This window comes from Eleutherodactylus coqui, chromosome 5 (assembly GCF_035609145.1).
Source record: "Eleutherodactylus coqui strain aEleCoq1 chromosome 5, aEleCoq1.hap1, whole genome shotgun sequence".
In the NCBI taxonomy this organism is placed as follows: Eukaryota; Metazoa; Chordata; class Amphibia; order Anura; family Eleutherodactylidae; genus Eleutherodactylus; species Eleutherodactylus coqui.
The window spans coordinates 24,674,284-24,695,953 of NC_089841.1; the positions used below are offsets into that span (position 1 = coordinate 24,674,284).

Below are 21,670 nucleotides of genomic sequence, written 5' to 3' on the forward strand. Positions count from 1 at the left end.
GTAGCAGTCGGGCTGGTGGAGCCGAGATCTTCTGTAGCCACATTCTCTTGCTACTGCTTGATACAGCAGCCGTCCACCGTGTAGTCGCTGACTAGCATCACTGTAGGACCGGGATGCTTACATATCAGCGATTAAAAGTGTATTGCTGATATGTAGGCCTACTGATTATACACTGACTTTAATCAACAACTGTGTAGTTAGTGGCTTCACTAATCCAACTAGCACAGTTTTCTGCCTGCCCAGCACCTTCCTCCCTACAAGCACCAGGGGCACATGCCCCACTCCCCCCAGCTACAATCCAGCTAAATACGTCCATTACCTGGTGACGGGAGCGGCTGGCGGGTCTCCATCATGGCCTCCTTGTACAGATCCTTGTGTCCTTCTAAATACTCCCGTTCCTCCATGGAGAAATAGACAGCGACATCCTGACACCTAATAGGAACCTGACAACACAATATACAGTCATTACCCAGAAGCCTCCAGTGCTGTTACTGTATAATGTCCCAGCATTCCCTGCAGCGTCACCTCTCCAGTCAGCAGCTCAACCATCTTGTTGGCGAGTTCTAGAATCTTCTGTACATTGATGTCCTCATGTATCGGGGGGTGAGGTGTGGGAGCCATAATTGGGCTCAGGGATCTTCCCAATCCATTACACGCAGGGGCCCGACAGCCATCACTAGAGGTCTTCCTCACTACTGTGTAATCCTATATATGGGGAGACATTAATAAATATCACTACAGACAATTACAGAGTCCATCACCTCTCCAATGACATCATCTGTTATTACCATAGATAAGAATGATGTAATCAGGCATCATCAGAATCTCTCACCTCCCCAGTGACATCATCTGTTATTACCATAGATAAGAATGATGTGACATCATCAGAATCTCTCCCCCCTCTATTGACATCATCTGTAATTACCACAGATAAGAATGATGTATTGTGACATCATCAGAATCTCTCACCTCCCCAGTAAGCTGGAAGAGTATCTCTAGGGTGAGATTTAATACACTTTCAGCCATCTTGTTTCTGTCCTTCTCCATCTTTGATGAATCAGTCATGTAGGGTCCTAAATGGTAAGAATATAAAACAATGTAAAAAAAAAACATTATAAATTTACTAGTGATAATAAGGGGAAACATTTAAATGTGTTTTCCCATTGCTTAAAAATGCTTCACAACCCGTGTCCCTCCTGGTAGCTGGATAAAAGCTCTCCGCTGTAGCCAGTGATTGGCTGCAGCAGTCACATGTCCTGGTCAGCAGCAACCAGGAAGGACACAGGGGTAATGAAGCAATTCATGGGAAAACACCTTTAAGATGATATTAAAGAGAAGCTGTTTTGTGAGTTTTATGAACTACAGGCAACACAAAATCCCGACAGGGTTCTCCTCACCCGGATCAATTGGACTGATAAGCGACCCAGGCAGGGAGAAGTCGGCAGCGACCGCCCCAATGACTCTTCTCCAAGTTCAGAGCTGCTTTTTACTGTGTTTTTTCTCAAGCGCTGCAGTGTTTTAGAGCACAATATAGATGTCTGCAATGTACATGCGAGTTTTCTTGTCTATTTCTGCAATTGAAAAAAAAAATTCAGAAAAAACATCTCTGTATAAAAAAGCCACCAAAATAACTTGTAAAGAAACATCTGAAGTTTATGGCTTAGGGAAGGACTTGGGGAATTTAGATAACTGTACACGTAACTAGAGCAACAAGTGTCAGGCAGCTGCTGTCAAGGCAAATAGGATAATGGGGTGCATCAAAATAGGTCTACGGACACATGAGGAGAGGATTGTTCTTCCTCTTTACAAGTCGCTCAAGCTCTGACATGTCCTTCTTGAGTCAATACTATAGATAATATTCACACATGGAATATAGTCTATAGTATTGACTCAAGAAGGACATGACAGAGCTTGAGCGGGTTCAACAACGGGCAAGTAAAATAATAATTGGGGGGGGGGGCAGTGACTGATGTTGGAGGATGCTTAGCTCTTCTCTGCCAGACCTAACAGCATGTAATCAGCACTATAGGCAGTGGAAACCTGGGATTCACACAACAGGACCTGCCTAACATCTCCTGACATCGCTGGCACCAGTTGTGATGGTCAGAGGTAAGAAGAAGAGCCCTCTGAAGCTCACAAAGTTCTTCCCTGCCAGCAGAGAAATCCAACATGGCGCCGGCAGACAGAGAGCAGACAGGGAAACAGCCTCCTCTAGTAAACTCCACAGAATTATAGGCTGTGAGGGATTCCCCTCTGCTGGAGGATTCCCTCCCTGCGCTGCCATCATCATCCAGCAGTCCACCATCTACAGCAGCTCTCTCAGAGCCTGTAATGGGCGCTGCTGAGGAGGAAAAGGCTGAGGGGAGCGCTGAGAGGAAATCTCAGCATTAACCCCTTCACTGCCTGCCACTCCATACTCTGCAGAGAATTACAGTGAAACCCCTTCTAACACAACCCCAGTAAAACATAAGACCTATTACAGGTACCAGATACGATCGCATTACAGACCGGGCGCACAGGCTTCTGAGCCTTAATCACTGCCCAGGTCCACAACAAGGGAGGTCATCACACGTATCCATGTTTAGCACATTAAAGAGTAAATAACGTCTGTCGCCAGGTGATCCCCTACAGTCCCCGATCGCTTTCACAATATTTTACTGTTTGCTGACCTCTGCACCCACTTTTCTACGTCGGAGGGCATTCAGACCTTTTTCTGTAAAACTTATTATCAATAAAAACTGTGCTAAAATTATGCACAAACAAGAAGCGCTTGAGCTCTGCAGGAATCGGGACCTTACACCACATAATAATATGGTTGTGTAACAAAGCTCTCTGGCCTTCTATGGACACATCCACCACCACACCCCCAATCTGCCCTTGTATTTTATATTTGGTCTTTGCAACACCCGATGGTTGGAGTAGTCCTGGTGCAGTTGGCTGTTGGTCGGTGACACTGGTGAAACGCACCACGAAACAGGACAAAGCGCAGAGTCTAGATATGGACCTTATGTCGGAGAAGGCGGTATATAATCAAAATCCGGGTTACAAGTCTAAGGATCAAGGCAGGCAAGTCCTGCAAACAGGTTCAAGGGTAGGTACACAGTAGCCCAAGATCAGAATAGCTAGCTGAGAACAGGAAACAAACACCACTGATTTTCTGGCAAGGAGCAAGTTTCCCAGCTCAGGTTAAATAGCCCTGCAACTTGGCTGAGAGCATGGAGAAGGGTTAACTCAGGCAATACTGGTGGAAAGCACACAGCACTGCAGAGAAGTAACTTCAGCAGTGCTGATAGAAGGTAAAAGAGCAGTTCATGCAGAAGAGACAGTGTGATACCCGCATCTGCCCGCAACAGCAGGGGGGAGGGGGGGTGGCAGACCCAGGCAGACCCCTTCTCCTCCTGCCAGTTCTTAGTAAAAATTTTTGTAGAAGGGGAGCACTGATATTTTCTAAAGGCTCCCAAGAACCGTGTCTCTTCCAGTCCACCAAAAAATAGGTCTTGTTCCTGATCTACTACATATCTAGAATATTCTTGAACTCGCAAACGTTTTTTGGAGTTAACTTGGGCCACAGCAGATTTGGACTTTTTGGAACATTTATTGAGAACCAGGAGGTTTGAAAAGTGAGACATGGAAGGAATTAGGTATCCGCAAGGAGCCGTAACTTGTAGCATATAGGGTTCACCTTTTTGGATATCTCGAATGGGCCTAAAAATCGAGGAGCTAATTTATAAAGTATGGAGGAAAGCCATACTTTATCACTGGAAACCAACTGCGGAGGGGATCAAAGCTTGCAATCGGTGAATTTCTTCATCTGGGTGGTTGCTCTTTCCAGTTTAGTCTTGTCTTCTGACAGATTCTGGGAAAATTCTCCAGTGATGAAACTGCTGCTGCAACTTCAGATGTGGAAGAAATAGGCAGAGGAATCCTGGGTTGATAACCATACACTATGAGAAAGGGAGATTTATTAGTGGACTCACTGGCATGATGGTTATGGGAAAACTCGTCCCAGTTAAACAGGCTGGACCAATCGGCATGATGTACATTGGTAACGTGACGGAGGTAATTGGTCAGGATCTGGTTGGTATGTTTAACCTGCCCATTAGACTGTGGATGGTAAGGAGAAGTCCAGGGATGCATCCATAAGCTTACAAAGAGCCCTCCAACATCTTGAAGTAAACTGGACCTTCCTATCAGACACCATGTGCAGAAGAAAACCATGTAGCCAAAAGATGTGGTCAATGAACTTTCAGAGGGATGAAGTAAGCCAGCTTGGAAAAACGATTGAAGACCACCCAGATGATTGTGCACTCATTGGATGAGGGCAAATCCGAAATAAATTCTGTGGCTATGTGCTGCCATGGGATCTCTGGAATGGGTAGAGGGCAAAGAAGACCAGCAGGTTTTTGTTTTGAGGACTTGTTTTGAAACAAAAGATCTGGATATCCTTCACCATAGCTAACCAACGGTAATGACGACAAATTACCTCCATATTTTTAAGTTGAACTGGGTGTCCACCTACCTTAGAACAGTGTCCCCAGGATAAAACTAGTTTTCTTTTAGGTACATATGTCTTTCCAGGAGGAATATTCTTTATTTGAACAGGAGCCACGGTTACTAAACTGGCAGGGTCTACGATGTATTGTGGCTTCTCCTTAAGATCACTGGAATCTAAGGATCTTAACGGTGTGTCCGCTTTGACATTCCTATTGGTGGGCTGGAATTGAAAAATAAAATAAAATCGAGCAAAGAATAAGGACCACCAGGCTTGTTGAGGGTTGAGTTGCTGTGCGGTGGGTAATTGCTAGAGTACTACACGGAATTGTCTACAGTGTGAGTGGATATCTGGTGAGAAGATCAGAATATCATCGAGGTACACGACAACACACTCATAGAAAAGGTCCCTGAAGGCGTCATTCACAAACTTCTAAAATATGGGTGGGGCATTAACCAGACAGAAAGGCATAACCAAATACTCAATAATGCCCAATCCAAGGGTTTTCCACTCGTCACCCTGTTTTGCCAACTGGAAAACCACAAGTTTGGATAAGGCTTTAAAGAAGTGGGTTTTGGATAACTAAGCCTACACCAAACAGGTTTAAAGTCCACATGAGTATTCATAGCATTTCACATTTAAGATACAAGATGGATGGATAAAAAAATCATAAATAGCCATTTATATAGGCTTCCATTACAAGAAGATATGAAATGGAGGGCTACAAATAGGCAACTATATTTGCACCACACACCCTCACGAATGTGGAGGAGATTAAAAGTTCCATGTACATCAAGATTCGTAAAGATACGAGCTCAGTGCAAGCAAACAGTTCATGGATTAAGGGTCACGGATATTTTTGGCAATAGCATTCAAGCCCCGATATTCTATGCAAGGCCGGAGTGACCCATCCTTCTTTCTAACAAAGTAGAATATGCTCCAGCAGGAGAGAAGACTTGTAGATGAATCTCATGGCGAGATTATCTGATATATTTTGCAGTAGGTTAGAACTCAGAAAGGGACAGAGGCTATACCCTCCCTCAAGGATATGCAGAACCTGGCACCAGATCAATAGGACAGTCATGGGAACAATGTGGTGGCAGACATTCTGCCTCTTTCTTCTCGAACACATCAGTAAAACCGTACTAAGCTGTTGCTGGCCCTGGAGGTTCTGGGGTACCGGAGAGCAACAAACAGACTATACTTGAAACAGACACATAGAATGGCAGGATAACCCCAACATAACACTTCCTTAGACATTCAATCCAAGCTGGGATTATGCTGACAAAGCCAAGGAAGACCCAACAGCAGGGAACTGATAGACCTCAAAAGGACCGGCAAGGAAATCTTCTACACTCCACAAGATGTATAGCAGGATCGATTTTATGCTGGTGAATGGGGGTCTTAATAGTAGGGTCATGTCTACCACTATAGGCAGCATGGTGTAGTCTGACCACGCACCCATAACTATGTTCATTCAGGAACAATTCAACCACCCAACTATTAAAGTTTGGAGTCTTTACAACTATATTCTAAAACACCCAAAGTATGCCCCTAATTCACTAAAAATGTTATCAGATTATTTTTAACTCAACTAATCTACTCTATGGTGCACCCAAAAGGCATTTATGGGATATCATTTCCTAAAACTGGCCTCATGTGACAAAAAAAAACAGAGAAATGCCTTACTATTATCACTACGATCTAGACTGTACAGACTTGATGAGTTTTCTTAATCACCAGAACGAACTAAAGAAATATCCACTGAAACCAACAGCTCCAAGAATTGTGTCCTTATGAACACAGCCTGGCCTTTAGAATACTGAAACTAACCTACGACAAGTAAAGGCCCGTTCAACCTGATCTCATATTCTATTTATTAATGACCCCCAGGACAAGGCTTTTGACCTTCAAGGAATTGTGAATACATGGGCAGGCAATAATAAACCATTGTATAACCTAACTAACAATGATTCCACAAGCCAACCTACACAAAACTATATAACCAGTTTTCTGAGCAGGATGAAGCCTCCTTCTCTGACCCCGGAGGTATTGGGCACCATCACAACCATTTAGTATGACTGAAGTACTCAACATCATTAATTTCCTACAAATGAGCAAATCCCCGGGACCAGACAGTCTTATGGGGGATTATGACAAGGCCCACAAAATCACCCTAGCCTTATATCTGGCCAAGGTGTGCAATGAAACAATGACAAAAGGTGAAGTCCCTCCAGAGATGCTGAAGGCACTTATTACCACCTTGCCTCTGGCTGGTAAAAGCCCCGATCCCTCCGCTTATCTTACACCAAAATCCCTGTTAAATACAGATATAAAAATTATATGTGAAATATTAACCAACAGACTCTCTGGGGTTCCACCAAATGTTGATAAGGACCAAGTGGGATTTATTAAGGGACAGCAGACAGTAGATGGTACAACGCTACATCAGTTATTGTGGTGGTGTGGGCTCGGGGTACGCCTTCTTTGTTTCCAGCTTTTGATGTGGAGAAGGCATTCAACAGAGTTTGTTGAGATATCAACATATTTGGTGCTTGTGCGAACCTCTCCAAAACCTCAAGGACCAAATCCAACCTGCACGGTGCTCCATGTCACACATTACAGAACAGTGGGGACCAGCGGTGGCAAAGACGACTCCTTAGAGGATGTTCTTATAATCTTCCGTAGCAAAAAAATGGAAAAGTACTAGTATACCACTGAAATATCCAGGTGGTTCATCACATCTGCTTAATGGGGCATATAATTGCATCCAGACTAGGCAGGTGGAAAGGTTCAAGGACAAGCGGGCTGAGTGGTTCAAATTCTCAGGAAATACTTGTTGAATACCCTGAAGGACGGCAGTCATTAGGTTTTTGAAATATGTGAGGCATGAGGCGGTCCTTGGTTTAACACTGGGCAACTAAAAGGGGTTAAAGAGAACCTACACCCCTCGCCTCATGCATATGTGAGACACGAGTTCAAAGCATCACATTGTGGGCCGAGACCACGATTGCTTTCTCTAAATATTTTGTTGCTTCCTTTTATCCTACTTATTGGCTATTACTCCGTGTTCAGAGCTTCACATTCTTTCATCTTCCTCCTATATTGTACAACTATTGCTATAAATGGCCTGTGAAATGTTATGTACCTAAAATAGCTGGCAAAACAATAAAAAAAGTGGAGTTAAAGTAATAACTGAAATGGGCGGACTACAATACCCAGAGAGAGAGTGACCGGTGACATCAGATAGTGGTGACGGTAGTGACAGAATAGTGACCGGTGACATAAGATAGTGGTGACAGTAGTGACAGAATAGTGACTGGTGACATCAGATAGTGGTGACAGTAGTGAGCGGTGACATCAGATAGTGGTGACAGTAGTGACAGAATAGTGACTGGTGACATCAGATAGTGGTGACAGTAGTGAGCGGTGACATCAGATAGTGGTGACAGTAGTGAGCGGTGACATCAGATAGTGGTGACAGTAGTGACAGAATAGTGACAGGTGACATAAGATAGTGGTGACGGTAGTGACAGAATAGTGACAGGTGACATCAGATAGTGGTGACAGTTGTGACAGAATAGTGACAGGTGACCTCAGATAGTGGTGACGGTAGTGACAGAATAGTGACCGATGACATCAGTTAGTGGTGACGGTAGTGACAGAATAGTGACCGGTGACATCAGTTAGTGGTGACGGTAGTGACAGAATAGTGACCGGTGACATCAGATAGTGCTGACAGTAGTGACATAATAGTGACCGGTGACATCAGATAGTGGTGACGGTAGTGACAGAATAGTGACAGGTGACATCAGATAGTTGTGACAGTAGTGACAGAATAGTGACAGGTGACATCAGATAGTGGTGACAGTAGTGACATAATAGTGACCGGTGACATCAGATAGTGGTGACAGGGAGGGGGCGTGGCTTGGCACTCAGAGGGAGAAGTTGCTGAACTCCATTGCTCCTGCTACCAGCCAGAAAAAACAAAGTTTCCCTTCCTCTCCTGACTGCTAGAGGCTTCTTATCGGGTCCCCATAACCCTCTACAACCCAGGGGAGCTCAGAGCTGCGTCTTCTGCTGAGCTGTGGCTCTGATTTACAGCCTACCACGGCCCATTGAATCCCTGGGGCCTCCGGCCTGAAGTTACACGCCTCCCCCACTGCCAGACAGGGCTCCAAGCCTTCCCCATACCAGCTTGTAGAAGGTGCTGCTCCGGAGTTGAGGGGATTCCCTGCCACATTCCCTGATTCCTCCGGCACTGACAATCAGTGAAGTGGAAACTTCCTCTCACATCTCCCTTATCCTGCGCTGAGCCGTCCGTGCAGAGAGCAGGGCTCGGTGTAAACACTCACCCATCTCCCCTGCATCTGGGACACTGATAAGGGCTCTGCAGCCCAGGGACTGCTATAGTGGGGAGGCTGAGCTCTGCAGCCACAGAGGACACTGACAGGGCTGAAGATACAGGGAGAGCTGCTGCTGTATCACAGACTAGAGATGAGCGAGCACCAAAATGCTCGGGTGCTCGTTACTCGAGTCGAACTTTTCGCGATGCTCGAGGGTTCGTTTCGAGTAACGAACCCCATTGAAGTCAATGGGCGACCCGAGCATTTTTGTATATCGCCGATGCTCGCTAAGGTTTTCATTTGTGAAAATCTGTGAAATTCAAGAAAGTGATGGGAACGACACAGAAACGGATAGGGCAGGCGAGGGGCTACATGTTGGGCTGCATCTCAAGTTCCCAGGTCCCACTATTAAGCCACAATAGCGGCAAGAGTGCCCCCCCCTCCCAACAATTTTTACTTCTGAAAAACCCTCATTAGCAATGCACACCTTAGCTAAGCACCACACTACCTCCAACAAAGCACAATCACTGCCTGCATGACACTCCGCTGCCTCTTCTCCTGGGTTACATGCTGCCCAACCCCCCCCCCCCCCCCCACACGACCCAGTGTCCACAGCGCACACCAAAGTGTCCCTGCGCAGCCTTCAGCTGCCCTCATGCCACACGCTGGGCACATAGCCACACCACCCTCATGTCTATTTATAAGTGCGTCTGCCATGAGGAGGAACCAGAGGCACACACTGCAGAGGGTTGGCAGGGCCAGGCAGCGACCCTCTTTAAAAGGGGCGGGGCGATAGCCCACAATGCTGTACAGAAGCAATGAGAAATCCAATCCTGTGCCACCTCCATCAGGAGCTGCACACGTGGGCATAGCAATGGGGAACCCATGTGCCACACACTATTCATTCTGTCAAGGTGTCGCATAGCTCAATCCACACTGCAAGGGTCAGTCAGTGCCTTTGTGCCAGACAGGTCAAACACCGCGATGGGAACTAAGTTTGCACCAACAGCATAAGGGGGTCCTAGGAAGCCCAACACATGAACAAAAAATTGATCTGAGCGGCCAAACATGGCAGACTTGCACCGCGCCCACGACATAGACCTCGTCCCACAGCTTCAGCAATCCTAGGCAGGAAGCTGACTTTCACTGCACCCAGGACATAGGCCTCTGCACAAACCCTCAGCAATCGCGGGCCTACAATGGACTCCTATGCTAGCATAGCTGTGCACGTCTCATTAGCGCTGTATTGCTCCTGTAGTTTGTCCCAATGCACTGCCCTGGATAGTAGAGCTAACGTCAGATGAAATACAGGTGGGCTTCGGCCCACACTGCATGCCCCAGTCAGACCGGGATTTTTTATAAATAGTCACAGGCAGGTACGACTCCGCAATGGGAATTCCGTGTGCACCCACAGCATGGGTGGCTCCCTGGAACCCACCGGCTGTACATAAATGTATCCCATTGCAGTGCCCTGGACAGCAGAGCTAACGTCAGATTTAATGCAGGTGGGCTTCGGCCCACACTGCATGCCCCAGTCAGACTGGGGTTCTTTATAAGTAGACACATGCAGTTGCAACTCCATGTGGACCGACAGCATGGGTGGGTCCCAGGAAGCCACCGGCGGTACATAAATATATCCCATTGCAGTGCCCTGGACAGCAAAGCTAACGTCAGATTACATGCAGGCGGGCTTCGGCCAACACTGCATTCCCCAGTCAGACCGGGGTTTTTAATTCATAAACACAGGCAGGTACAAATCCCCTATGTGAAGTCCCTGTGGACCCACAGCATGGGTGGCTCCCTGGAACCCACCTGCGGTACATAAATCCCATTGCAGTGCCCAGCACAGCTGAGGTAACATCAGGTTTAATGCAGATGGGTTTCGGCCCACACTGCATGCCCCAGTCAGACTGGGGTTCTTTATAAGTAGACACATGCAGTTACAACTCCGTGTGGACCAACAGCATAGGTGGGTCCCAGGAAGCCACCGGCGGTACGTAAATAAATCCCATTGCATTGCCCAGCACAGCTGAGGTAACGTCCAATTAAATGCAGGTGGGCTTCGGCCCACATTGCATTCCCCAGTCAGACCGGGGAATTTTTTTAATACATAGACACAGGCAGGTACAACTCACTAATGTGAAGTCCCTGTGGACCCACAGCATGGGTGGCTCCCTGGAACCCATCGGCGGTACATAAATAAATCCCATTGCAGTGCCCTGCTCAGCAGAGCTAACGTCACATACAATACAGGTGGGCTTCGGCCCACAGTGCATGCCCCAGTCAGACTGGTAATATGTACCTTAACAGTAACCGCGTTGGTGGGAATGTGGTGGCGACTGCGGACTTAGTAGCGCGGTTTTATTTCGTTGGTTTTCGGAATGTGGCCAGGATTAAGTGGGCCGTGGCGGGGGGGCTCTCTTGTTGTGTCGTTAAAGGTGAAATTCTTGGACTGCCACCAGACGGACCAATGCAAAGGTATTTGCCAAGAATGTTTTCATTGTTGGAGGAGGAGGGGGATGTTTTTGAGGCACTACGTGTCCTGTCCACGTGTCCGTGGTTATATGCACCTTAACAGTAACCGCGTTGGTGGGAAATGGCCTCGCCGCCATCATGTCTTTTGGAAGCCTCCGTTTCCATACCCCAGTGACATAGCATTAGCAGCGGTATAGGCAGAGCCCAGAATTAGTAACATTTCAGCGGTAGCATTAGGGACAGGCCCCAGTAACATATCAGTAGCAGCATTATAGGGGGAGCACAGTATTAGTTCCATTTCAGTAGTAGTAGCAGTCCAGACAGGCCCCAGTAACAATTCCGAAGCAGCAGTATAGGGGGAGCACAGTCTTAGTTCCATTTCAGTAATAGTAGCACTCAAGACAGGCCCCAGTAACAATTCCGAAGCAGCAGTATAGGAGGAGCGCAGTCTTAGTTCCATTTCAGTAGTAGTAGCAATCAAGACAGGCCCCAGTAAAATTCCCGTTGCAACAGTTTAGGGAGATAACAGTCTATTTCATATTTCAGTAGTTGCTGTATAGACAAGGCCCCAGTTACATTTATGTAGCAAAAGTGTAGGCCAACCCCACACACCTTGCTGTACCATGAGTGCAGTCGAAGCCCATAAAAATTACAAGGATTACACGGTAGGCGAGGGCCCAAAAAAATTGGTGTACCAACAGTACAAATGTACCTCAGAAAAATTGCCCATGCCCAACCAAGAGGGCAGGTGAAACCCATTAATCGCTTTGGTTACTGTGGCTTAATTTGTAACTAGGCCTGGAGGCAGCCCAGTTAAAATAAAAATTGGTTCAGGTGCAAGTTTCAACGCTTTAATTAGAATTGAAACGTATAAACATTGTTTACAAAAGTAATATGACTGAGCCTTGTGGGCCTAAGAAAAATTGCCCGTTCGGCGTGATTACGTGAGGTTTCAGGAGGAGGAGCAGGAGGAGGAGGATGAATATAATACACAGATTGATGAAGCTAAAAGGCCCCTGTTTTTTATGGTGATAGAGAACGATGCTTCCATCCGCGGGTGCAGCCTATGTATTGTTTAGGTACCGCTGCTGTCCGCTGGTGGAGAAGAGAAGTCTGGGGAAATCCAGGCTTTGTTCATCTTTATGAGTGTAAGCCTGTCGGCACTGTCGGTTGACAGGCGGGTACGCTTATCCGTGATGATTCCCCCAGCCGCACTAAACACCCTCTCTGACAAGACGCTAGCCGCAGGACAAGCAGGCACCTCCAGGGCATACAGCGCGAGTTCAGGCCACGTGTCCAGCTTCGACACCCAGTAGTTGTAGGGAGCAGAGGCATCACGGAGGACGGTCGTGCGATCGGCTACGTACTTCCTCACCATCCTTTTACAGTGCTCCCTGGCCCTCGGAACTGCGTCTTCTGCCACTAGCGCTGTCGGATGGGAATTTTACCATCAGTTTGTCCGCCAGGGTCCTGTGGTATAGCATCACTCTCGAACCCCTTTCCTCTTCGGGAATGAGAGTGGAAAGGTTCTCCTTATACCGTGGGTCGAGCAGTGTGTGCACCCAGTAATCCGTAGTGGCCAGAATGCGTGTAACGCGAGGGCCACGAGAAAGGCATCCTAACATGAAGTCAGCCATGTGTGCCAGGGTACCTGTACGCAACACATGGCTGTCCTCACTAGGAAGATCACTTTCAGGATCCTCCTCCTTAGGCCATACACGCTGAAAGGATGACAGGCAAGCAGCATGGGTACCCTCAGCAGTGGGCCAAGCTGTCTCTTCCCCCTCGTCCTCATCCTCCTGATGCTCCTCCTCCTCAACGCGCTGAGATATAGACATGAGGGTGCTCTGACTATCCAGCGACATACTGTCTTCCCCCGCCTCCGTTTCCGAGCGCAAAGCGTCTGCCTTTATGCTTTGCAGGGAACTTCTCAAGAGGCATAGCAGAGGAATGGTGACGCTAATGATTGCAGCATCGCCGCTCACCATCTGGGTAGACTCCTCAAAGTTTCCAAGGACCTGGCAGATGTCTGCCAACCAGGCCCACTCTTCTGTAAAGAATTAAGGAGGCTGACTCCCACTACGCTGCCCATGTTGGAGTTGGTATTCCACTATAGCTCTACGCTGCTCATAGAGCCTGGCCAACATGTGGAGTGTAGAGTTCCACCGTGTGGGCACGTCGCACAGCAGTCGGTGCACTGGCAGATTAAACCAATGTTGTAGGGTCCGCAGGGTGGTAGCGTCCGTGTTGGACTTGTGGAAATGTGCGCTGACCCGGCGCACCTTTCCGAGCAGGTCTGACAAGCGTGGGTAGCTTTTCAGAAAGCGCTGAACCACCAAATTAAAGACGTGGGCCAGGCATGGCACGTGCATGAGGCTGCCGAGCTGCAGAGCCGCCACCAGGTTACGGCCGTTGTCACACACGACCATGCCCGGTTGGAGGCTCAGCGGCGAAAGCCAGCGGTCGGTCTGCTCTGTCAGACCCTGCAGCAGTTCGTTGGCCGTGTGCCTCTTCTCTCCTAAGCTGAGTAGTTTCAGCACGGCCTGCTGACGCTTGCCCACCGCTGTGCTGCCACGCCGCGCGACACCGACTGCTGGCGATGTGCTGCTGCTGACACATCTTGATTGCGAGACAGAGGTTGCGTAGGAGGAGGAGGAGGGTGGTTTAGTGGAGGAAGCATACACCGTCGCAGATACCAGCACCGAGCTGGGGCCCGCAATTCTGAGGGTGGGTAGGACGTGAGCGGTCCCAGGCTCTGACTTGGTCCCAGCCTCTACTAAATTTACCCAATGTGCCATCAGGGAGATATAGTGGCCCTGCCCGCCTGTGCTTGTCCACGTGTCCGTTGTTAAGTGGACCTTGCCAGTAACCGCGTTGGTGAGGGCGCGTACAATGTTGCGGGAGACGTGGTCCTGCAGGGCTGGAACGGCACATCGGGAAAAGTAGTGGCGACTGGGAACAGAGTAGCGCGGGGCCACCGCCGCCATCATGTTTTTGAAAGCCTCCGTTTCCACAAGCCTATACGGCAGCATCTCCAGGCTGATCAATTTGGCTATGTGCCCGTTTAACGCTTGAGCGTGCGGGTGCGTGGCGTCGTACTTGCGCTTGCGCTCAAACAGTTGCGCTAGCGACGGCTGGACGCTGCGCTGAGAGACATTGCTGGATGGGGCCAAGGACAGCGGAGGTGAGGGTGTGGGTGCAGGCCGGGAGACGGTCGTACCTGTGTCCTGAGAGGGGGGTTTGATCTCAGTGGCAGGTTGGGGCACAGGGGGAGAGGCAGTGGTGCAAACCGGAGGCAGTGAACGGCCTTCGTCCCACCTTGTGGGGTGCTTGGCCATCATATGCCTGCGCATGCTGGTGGTGGTGAGGCTGGTGGTGGTGGCTCCACGACAAACCTTGCACACCACAGTTCGTCGGTCGTCTGCACTCTCAGTGAAAAACTGCCACACCTTTGAGCACCTCGGCCTCTGCAGGGTGGCATGGCGCGAGGGGGCGCTTTGGGAAACAGTTGGTGGATTATTCGGTCTGGCCCTGCCTCTACCGCTGGCCACCGCACTGCCTCTTCCAACCTGCCCTGCTGCTGCACTTGCCTGCCCCTCTGAAGGCCTGTCCTCAGTAGGCTTAGCAAACCAGGTGGGGTCAGTCACCTCATCGTCCAGCTGCTCTTCCTTCGAATCCTCTGTGCGCTCCTCCCTCGGACTTACTGCCCTTACTACTACCTCACTGATAGACAACTGTGTCTCATCGTCATCGTCCTCCTCACCCACTGAAAGCTCTTGAGACAGTTGCCGGAAGTCCCCAGCCTCATCCCCCGGACCCCGGGAACTTTCCAAAGGTTGGGCATCGGTCACGACAAACTCCTCCGGTGGCAGAGGAACCATTGCTGTCCAATCTGGGCAGGGGCCCGAGAACAGTTCCTGGGAGTCTGCCTGCTCCTCAGAATGTGTCATTTTTATAGAGTGAGGAGGCTGGGAGGAAGGAGGAGCAGCAGCCAGAGGATTCAGAGTTGCAGCTGTGGACGGTGTAGAAGACTGTGTGGTCGATAGATTGCTGGATGCACTTTCTGCCATCCACGACAGGACCTGCTCACACTGCTCATTTTCTAATAAAGGTCTACCGCGTTGACCCATTAATTGTGAGATGAATCTGGGGACCCCAGAAACTTGTCTCTCTCCTAATCCCGCAGCAGTCGGCTGCGATACACCTGGATCAGGAGCTCGGCCTGTGCCCACACCCTGACTTGGGTCTCCGCGTCCTCGCCCGCGTCCACGTCCTCTAGGCCTACCCCTACCCCTCAGCATGGTGTATTACGAGATTAGCAGAAACAGAACGCTGTAATTAAATGTGCTGCTTATTGGCCTGCGGTTGCAGGCTGACTTCGCGTACGGAACGCACAGCAGAGGCAGGAAACAATTATGCGCAAGGCTGGGTATTAATTCACCAACTACTACCCCCAGCAGAGACGCAGTAAACTGAAGGCAGCGACAGGCAGGCCAAATATAGTATATTTTTAAACTTTTTGGGAACAACCACACTGCCTGTGATATACACTGTATTTCGATTTCCCTGTTGGAGGCTGACTTCGCATACGGAACGCACAGCAGAGCCAGGAAACAATTATGCGCAAGGCTGGGTATTAATTCACCAACTACTACCACAAGCAGAGACGCAGTAAACTGAAGGCAGTGACAGGCAGACCAAATATAGTATAGTATAACTTTTTGGGAACAACCACACAGCCTATATAGCCAGTATATCTCTCACCTTTCCCACTGTCCCTGCCTCACCAGTACTGCCCCTATACTCTGTAAAATGACTGCAGACTGAGGACGCTATGGTCTGCACGCCCGATATACAAAAAAAAAATTATGCAACACTGCTCCCAGCAGCCTCAACAGTACTGCACACGGTCAGATGTGGCCCTAAGAAGGTCCGTTGGGGTTCTTGAAGATGAATATAACACCTAACACTCTCCCTATAATAGCTACAGCAAGACAGCACTTTCCCTGATCTCTGTCAGAATGCACCTGTGGCGAGCCGCGGGCGGGGCAGATTTTAATACTCGCGTATCACCTGATCTCCCCATCCACTCACTGCAGAGGGGTGGGATAGGGCTGGAACGTCACAGGAGGAAGTTGTAATGCCTTCACTGTCTTTCTATTGGCCAGAAAAGCGTGCAAATTTCTCAGGGAAGAAAATGAAAGTGACTTGAACATCGCGTGGTGCTCGTCTCGAGTAACGAGCATCTCGAGTACCCTAATACTCGAACGAGCATCAAGCTCGGACGAGTATGCTCGCTCATCTCTTTCACAGACATGAGTTACAGCGGAGCAGTGAGAGGGGCCGACAGCAGCTGCAGAGCATTACACAGCACTAGGAGAAAGCCTGCTGCTCCAGCTCTGAGCAAGAGCGATCCCCTCCCCCCTCTGCTAGTGGTCTGCAAAACTCCACTGAAACCCCTGAGGAGCAGAGCCAGCATCATAGGAGAGAGACTGGCACATACATCCAGAGGCTGCAGCCCAGGACCCCCTTACTGTGCTCACTCATCACACTCCAGAAGCAGCACATCAGCAGCTAGCAGACAGTGCCTCGCATTCTTTCTGTGGCATTTACCCCCCACGCTCTCTGACACTAGTATGTCTCCTTTCTTGCCCATGAAAACACAGTGGGCGACATTTGGTCTCATAGGTGAACGTAAGTCCCTAATGTAGTCCTACCAGTACCAAGTGCCTACAGAGCTCGCCGACTAGAGGAGATCCTAATCCCTACCCCAACCTTATAGCTTGCTGCCTAACTGCTGTAGCTATCGACATCATGAGTCTGCTGAAAACGGGAAAAAATACTCCATCGCACTCAGCGACCAAAAGATCATCAAAGCTGCTACTGACGCTGACCACCTTCGATGAATCTTCCCGCTCATCAACGGAGGACCCCATACCCTCCCTAGACTGTGCTTCAGGATGTCCTGTGGAGTTGGAGGCTACTGCAGCTTCCCTCTCCGATTCACTATTACCCCAAATTCAGCTAATGCTGAAAAAAGAATTATCACAAATCTCTAACGACATAACCTCCAAACTCGTCAAGGAAATCCGAGACCTTCGATACCGAACAGCTGCGCTGGAAGACCACATGGATAATGCAACTACAGTCCTTGAGTCCCATGAAAAAGAAGTGGAGCAGCTACACGAGGAAATCCTCATCCTCCATGAAAAGTGGGAAGACGCTGAAAACAGAGCTCGTAGAGACAACCTACGAATACAGGGCCTCCCAAAATCCATTCAAGATCTTCAATCCACCAAAACGGCCCTTTTCCAGGAGTTATGCCCCAATATTCCTATAGAACAGCTGGAGATGGACAGAGTCCACAGAGCTTTGAGAGCCCGCAAGGCTTAGGGCCCAACAAGAGACGTTGTCCTGAAAATGCACTACCACCGCACTAAAGAACAACTGCTTAATACGGCTTGCTCCATCTCAAAGCTCTCCTTGCAGGGTCACGATTATTATTTATTCCCTGACCTGGCCCCTTCAATGCTTCTAAAAGGAGAGCTCTCAAGCCCTATTTGGAAATTCTGCAGCAAAAGCTCATTCAGTATAGGTGGGGCTTCCCGTTTAAACTGACATTCCCCTTCCAAACTAAGACCTATACTATCCTGTCCCCGGAAGGAGCTTGGCGCTGCTTCACTGACCAGTGCTTCCAACTCCCAGCCCAGCAACCAGGCTCACCAGATGCATCACAACCCTCTAGATCTCCCCGGAGACCAATGAGCAACTGCGAGCCATAATTTTGGGAGGTGCTCTCTCCCACCATTCAAGTCGGACTGACCTTGAGGGTGCCTTTCCAAGAAAAATATCCAACTCCAACTAAAGAGTCTCCAACACCCTTAAATACATTGTCGGACATGTTATGCCCATGGGTATACTTTCCTTTCTCCAAAGCCCTCCCAACTCCTATGTTCCACAGGCGAACTTTATAGCCTCCTAATGTGAATGAAAAATATAAGATTGACGCGGGCAACTCGGCAGCGATACCTCTATCACTTACGGACTACCTTCATGTATGCATATAGAATCGCCCCTCCGCCAATAGAAGTAAAAAAGAATGAAAAAAAAATAAGGACTGGAATGAGGGAAATGGAAGGTTCTGCCCGATACTACCCATGGACTGGGATTCCGGTTATCTTTGGTCAATGGACTCTAGAGTTTAGTTCTTGGGGCCTATACGCCCTACACTACAAACCACCTCTCCTTTTCTAATTCTTTCCCCCTTCTCTTTTTTACCTTACTTTTATTTTCACTTTTCCTCTGCTTCTTCCTTTCCTCTCTCTTATTTTTTATTTTATCCCCCGACCTCCCCATGAACTTGGATCTCCTCCTCTTTATATTTTGTAGAAAGCTTAAGAGCGCCTCTTTGGCACTGTTGCGGTGTGTCGTTCCCACGAATAGTTGCTGTTGTGGCCACCAAAATAGCTCTTCCCATGCAAGTTATTTGTAATGTCTTAAATGTCTTCCATGTTGAATTTACAGGTTGGCCACCTTCTCCACATCCCTCCCACCCCCCCTTTCCCTCACTCACTCCCCCTGCTCTTCTCTCGTGGGGCTGGGACCCCCAGATATGCAATCTTTACAGTTCTTTATATCCCCCCCATGACTTTAAAAATTATCTCGCACAATGTACAGGGCTTTAATTCCCCCAAGAAACGATCCAAAGCTTTCCGCTATTATAAAAGAGTGCATGCCGATATTGTATGCTTACAAGAAACTCATTTCTCCACTAATTCCTCCCCGCGTTATCTCTCCACCCATTACCCCACTTTTTTTTCATCAACCGCTTCATCCAAAACAAAAGGGGTCACAATATGCTTCAACCGGTCCGTCCCCTTTACCCACACAACAACTATTTCCGACCCCGAAGGCCGTTATCTATTACTCACGGGTATAATTCAAGATGTGCCGGTAACCATTGTCTCTTACTATACCCCGAATACCAGACAAATCAATTTTCTTAAAACATTTTTGAACTGGTAGAGGCAAATAAACATGGGACGGTCATACTGTGCGGAGACTCAAATTGCATTTTGGACCCGGGCCTGGACAGAAACTACATAACTCTTCTGACACCTCTGCTACCACCGCAGCCATCCCTGTCACATAACCTTCGAGTATTGCTCGGCCAGCACCACCTAGTCGATTCCTGGAGGGAAACCAACCCCACTACCAAAGATTTTATGCATTTTTCAGCCCCACACTCTCTATATAGGAGAAAAGACTGCATTCTAATACCCACCTCCTTCCTGCCACAAATAACCTGTTCTAAAGTTCTCTCTGCTCCTTGGTCGGACCCCAGCCCAGTATCAATATCATGCAGCTCTTTAATGTCAAAGCCCACTAATACCACATGGGCCATTAATGATTCCCTTCTAGCACTCCCCGAGGTACTGTCTCTGATAACACCACAATTAGAAGAATACTTTGCTATAAAAACCCCTCCACCTCCTCGCCCATCTCACTGTGGGAGGCGCATAAGGTAGTTCTCCGCTGCGCCCTTATCTAAATTTCAGCCCGACAAAAGAGAGCGCCTATCCCGACAACTAGAATTAGAGCAAAAAGTTCTACAATTAGAAGACAAGGCCAAAAAGCACCCATCTCGGGAGAATTTAAGATTAATCGCTCAGGCTAGGACAGAACTAGACCTATGTATTTCAGAACTTGTTGAGTGCAAACTAAGATGGTCCCACCAACGCTTTCATGTGTTAAATAACAAACCTTCTACTCCCTTAGCTCGCAGGCTATGAGCCAGCCCCACGATAAGCCCTTTTTCAGGCTCCGTACTAGGCATAATACAATCACGGCAAACCCACTCACTATAGCAGAGGTGGCACGCAGAGCCCTCCCTACTGGCACGCGCCCCATCGGCCGCTCACCACTTGTGAATACCAGCAGGAGCCGCGGCTTCCCTGCCGGCATTCACAAAAGGCACTGCTAGCCGTGCTGATCCCGGCACACACTGACTTCAGTGTGCAGATGGAATCCCCCTCCCCCCTGCCCCGACGTCCCCTACTACTTGGTTCCGCCGGGAGGGGGAGGCGTCTGGCAGCACACTGAAGTCAGAGTGTGTGCCGGGAGCATATTAACTCTTTCTTCCTCACTTCTGCCACAATCAGCAATTCCCAGCAGCGTGATTGGTTATTTGGGTTGGCTGATTCACCAAACAACCAATCAGGTTGCTGGGAATTACCTATTGAGGCAGAAGTGGGTAAGAAAAAGTTAATATGCATGCTGGGACCATCGCTGACTAGAGGAGGAGCTGAGCTTCCAGGAGGAGGAGATAAGTATGTGGGTCTCGGGAGGGGCACTGTGGGGTGTCACTACTGCACTGGGGGCCGCTGGGGGGTGTCACTACTGCACTGGGGGTTGTCACTACTGTACTGGGGGGGGTGTCACTACTGCACTGAGGGGGGCCGCTGGGGGGTGTCACTACTGCACTGGGGGGCCGTTGGGGGGTGTCACTACTGCAATGGGGCGGCCGCTGGGGGGTGTCACTACTGCACTGGGGGGCCGTTGGGGGGTGTCACTACTGCAATGGGGCGGCCGCTGGGGGGTGTCACTACTGCACTGGGGGCTGCTGGTGGGTGTCCTACTGCACTGGGGGCTGCTGGGGGTGTCCCTAATGCACTGGGGGCCGCTGGGGGGTGTCCCTAATGCACTGGGGGCCGCTGGGGGGTGGGGGTCACTATTACCGCTGGGGTCGCTGTGGGGTGTCCCTAATGCACTGAGGGCCGCTGTGGGGCGGGGTCACTATTATCTCTGGGGCCGCTGTGGGGTGGAGGTCACTATTACCTCTGGGGCCGCTGTGGGGTGGTGGTCACTATCACAGCTGTGGCTGCTGTGGGGGTCACTATTACCACTGGGGCCGCTGTGATGTGGGGGTCACTATTATTGCCTGGGGGGTGGGTGTCACTATTACTGCTGGGTGGGGGTCACTATTACCGCTGGGGCTGCTGTGTGGTGGGGGTCACTATTATCGCTGTGGCGGGTCACTATTACCGCTGGAGCGCTGTGGGTCACTATTACCGCTGGGGCCGCTATGATGTGGGGGTCACTATTACCGCTGGGGCTGCTGGGGGGGGATGTTACTATTACCACTGGGGTATGTTTACAGGTGGCGGAAATGGGCAGGGCTGTTTCAAAATAGACATGGTGCAGATTTTGACTACTTTTTGGATGCGGAAATGCTGCAGAATTTTCCACAGAAATTTCCCCTGAGGACGTTCTGCACTATTTCCGCATCCAAAAAGCAGTCAAAATCTGCACGCTGTCTATTTTCAAGCGGCCCTGACCTTTTTAGAACGACGGGGGT

At 49.2% G+C, this 21,670-nt stretch overlaps 1 protein-coding gene across 3 annotated transcripts in view; it reads right to left on the reverse strand.

Moving 5' to 3' along the window:
• Positions 1-21,670, reverse strand: part of LOC136627321 (zinc finger protein 585A-like) — a 368,397-nt gene that overhangs the window by 157,703 nt on the left and 189,024 nt on the right. The window contains exons 1-4 of one of the 3 annotated variants that reach the window (XM_066602326.1): positions 8,687-8,823; positions 970-1,073; positions 526-705; positions 320-443 (exon numbers count right to left, since the gene is read on the reverse strand). The exons of 1 other annotated variant lie outside the window; for it this stretch is intronic. In XM_066602326.1, the coding sequence (XP_066458423.1) occupies positions 320-443; positions 526-705; positions 970-1,073; positions 8,687-8,735 (457 nt within the window). In that variant the 5' untranslated portion in view covers positions 8,736-8,823. Of the gene's footprint in view, positions 1-319; positions 444-525; positions 706-969; positions 1,074-8,686; positions 8,824-21,670 lie in introns of those variants that run through there. One more of the 3 variants, XM_066602324.1, reaches the window with a different exon arrangement.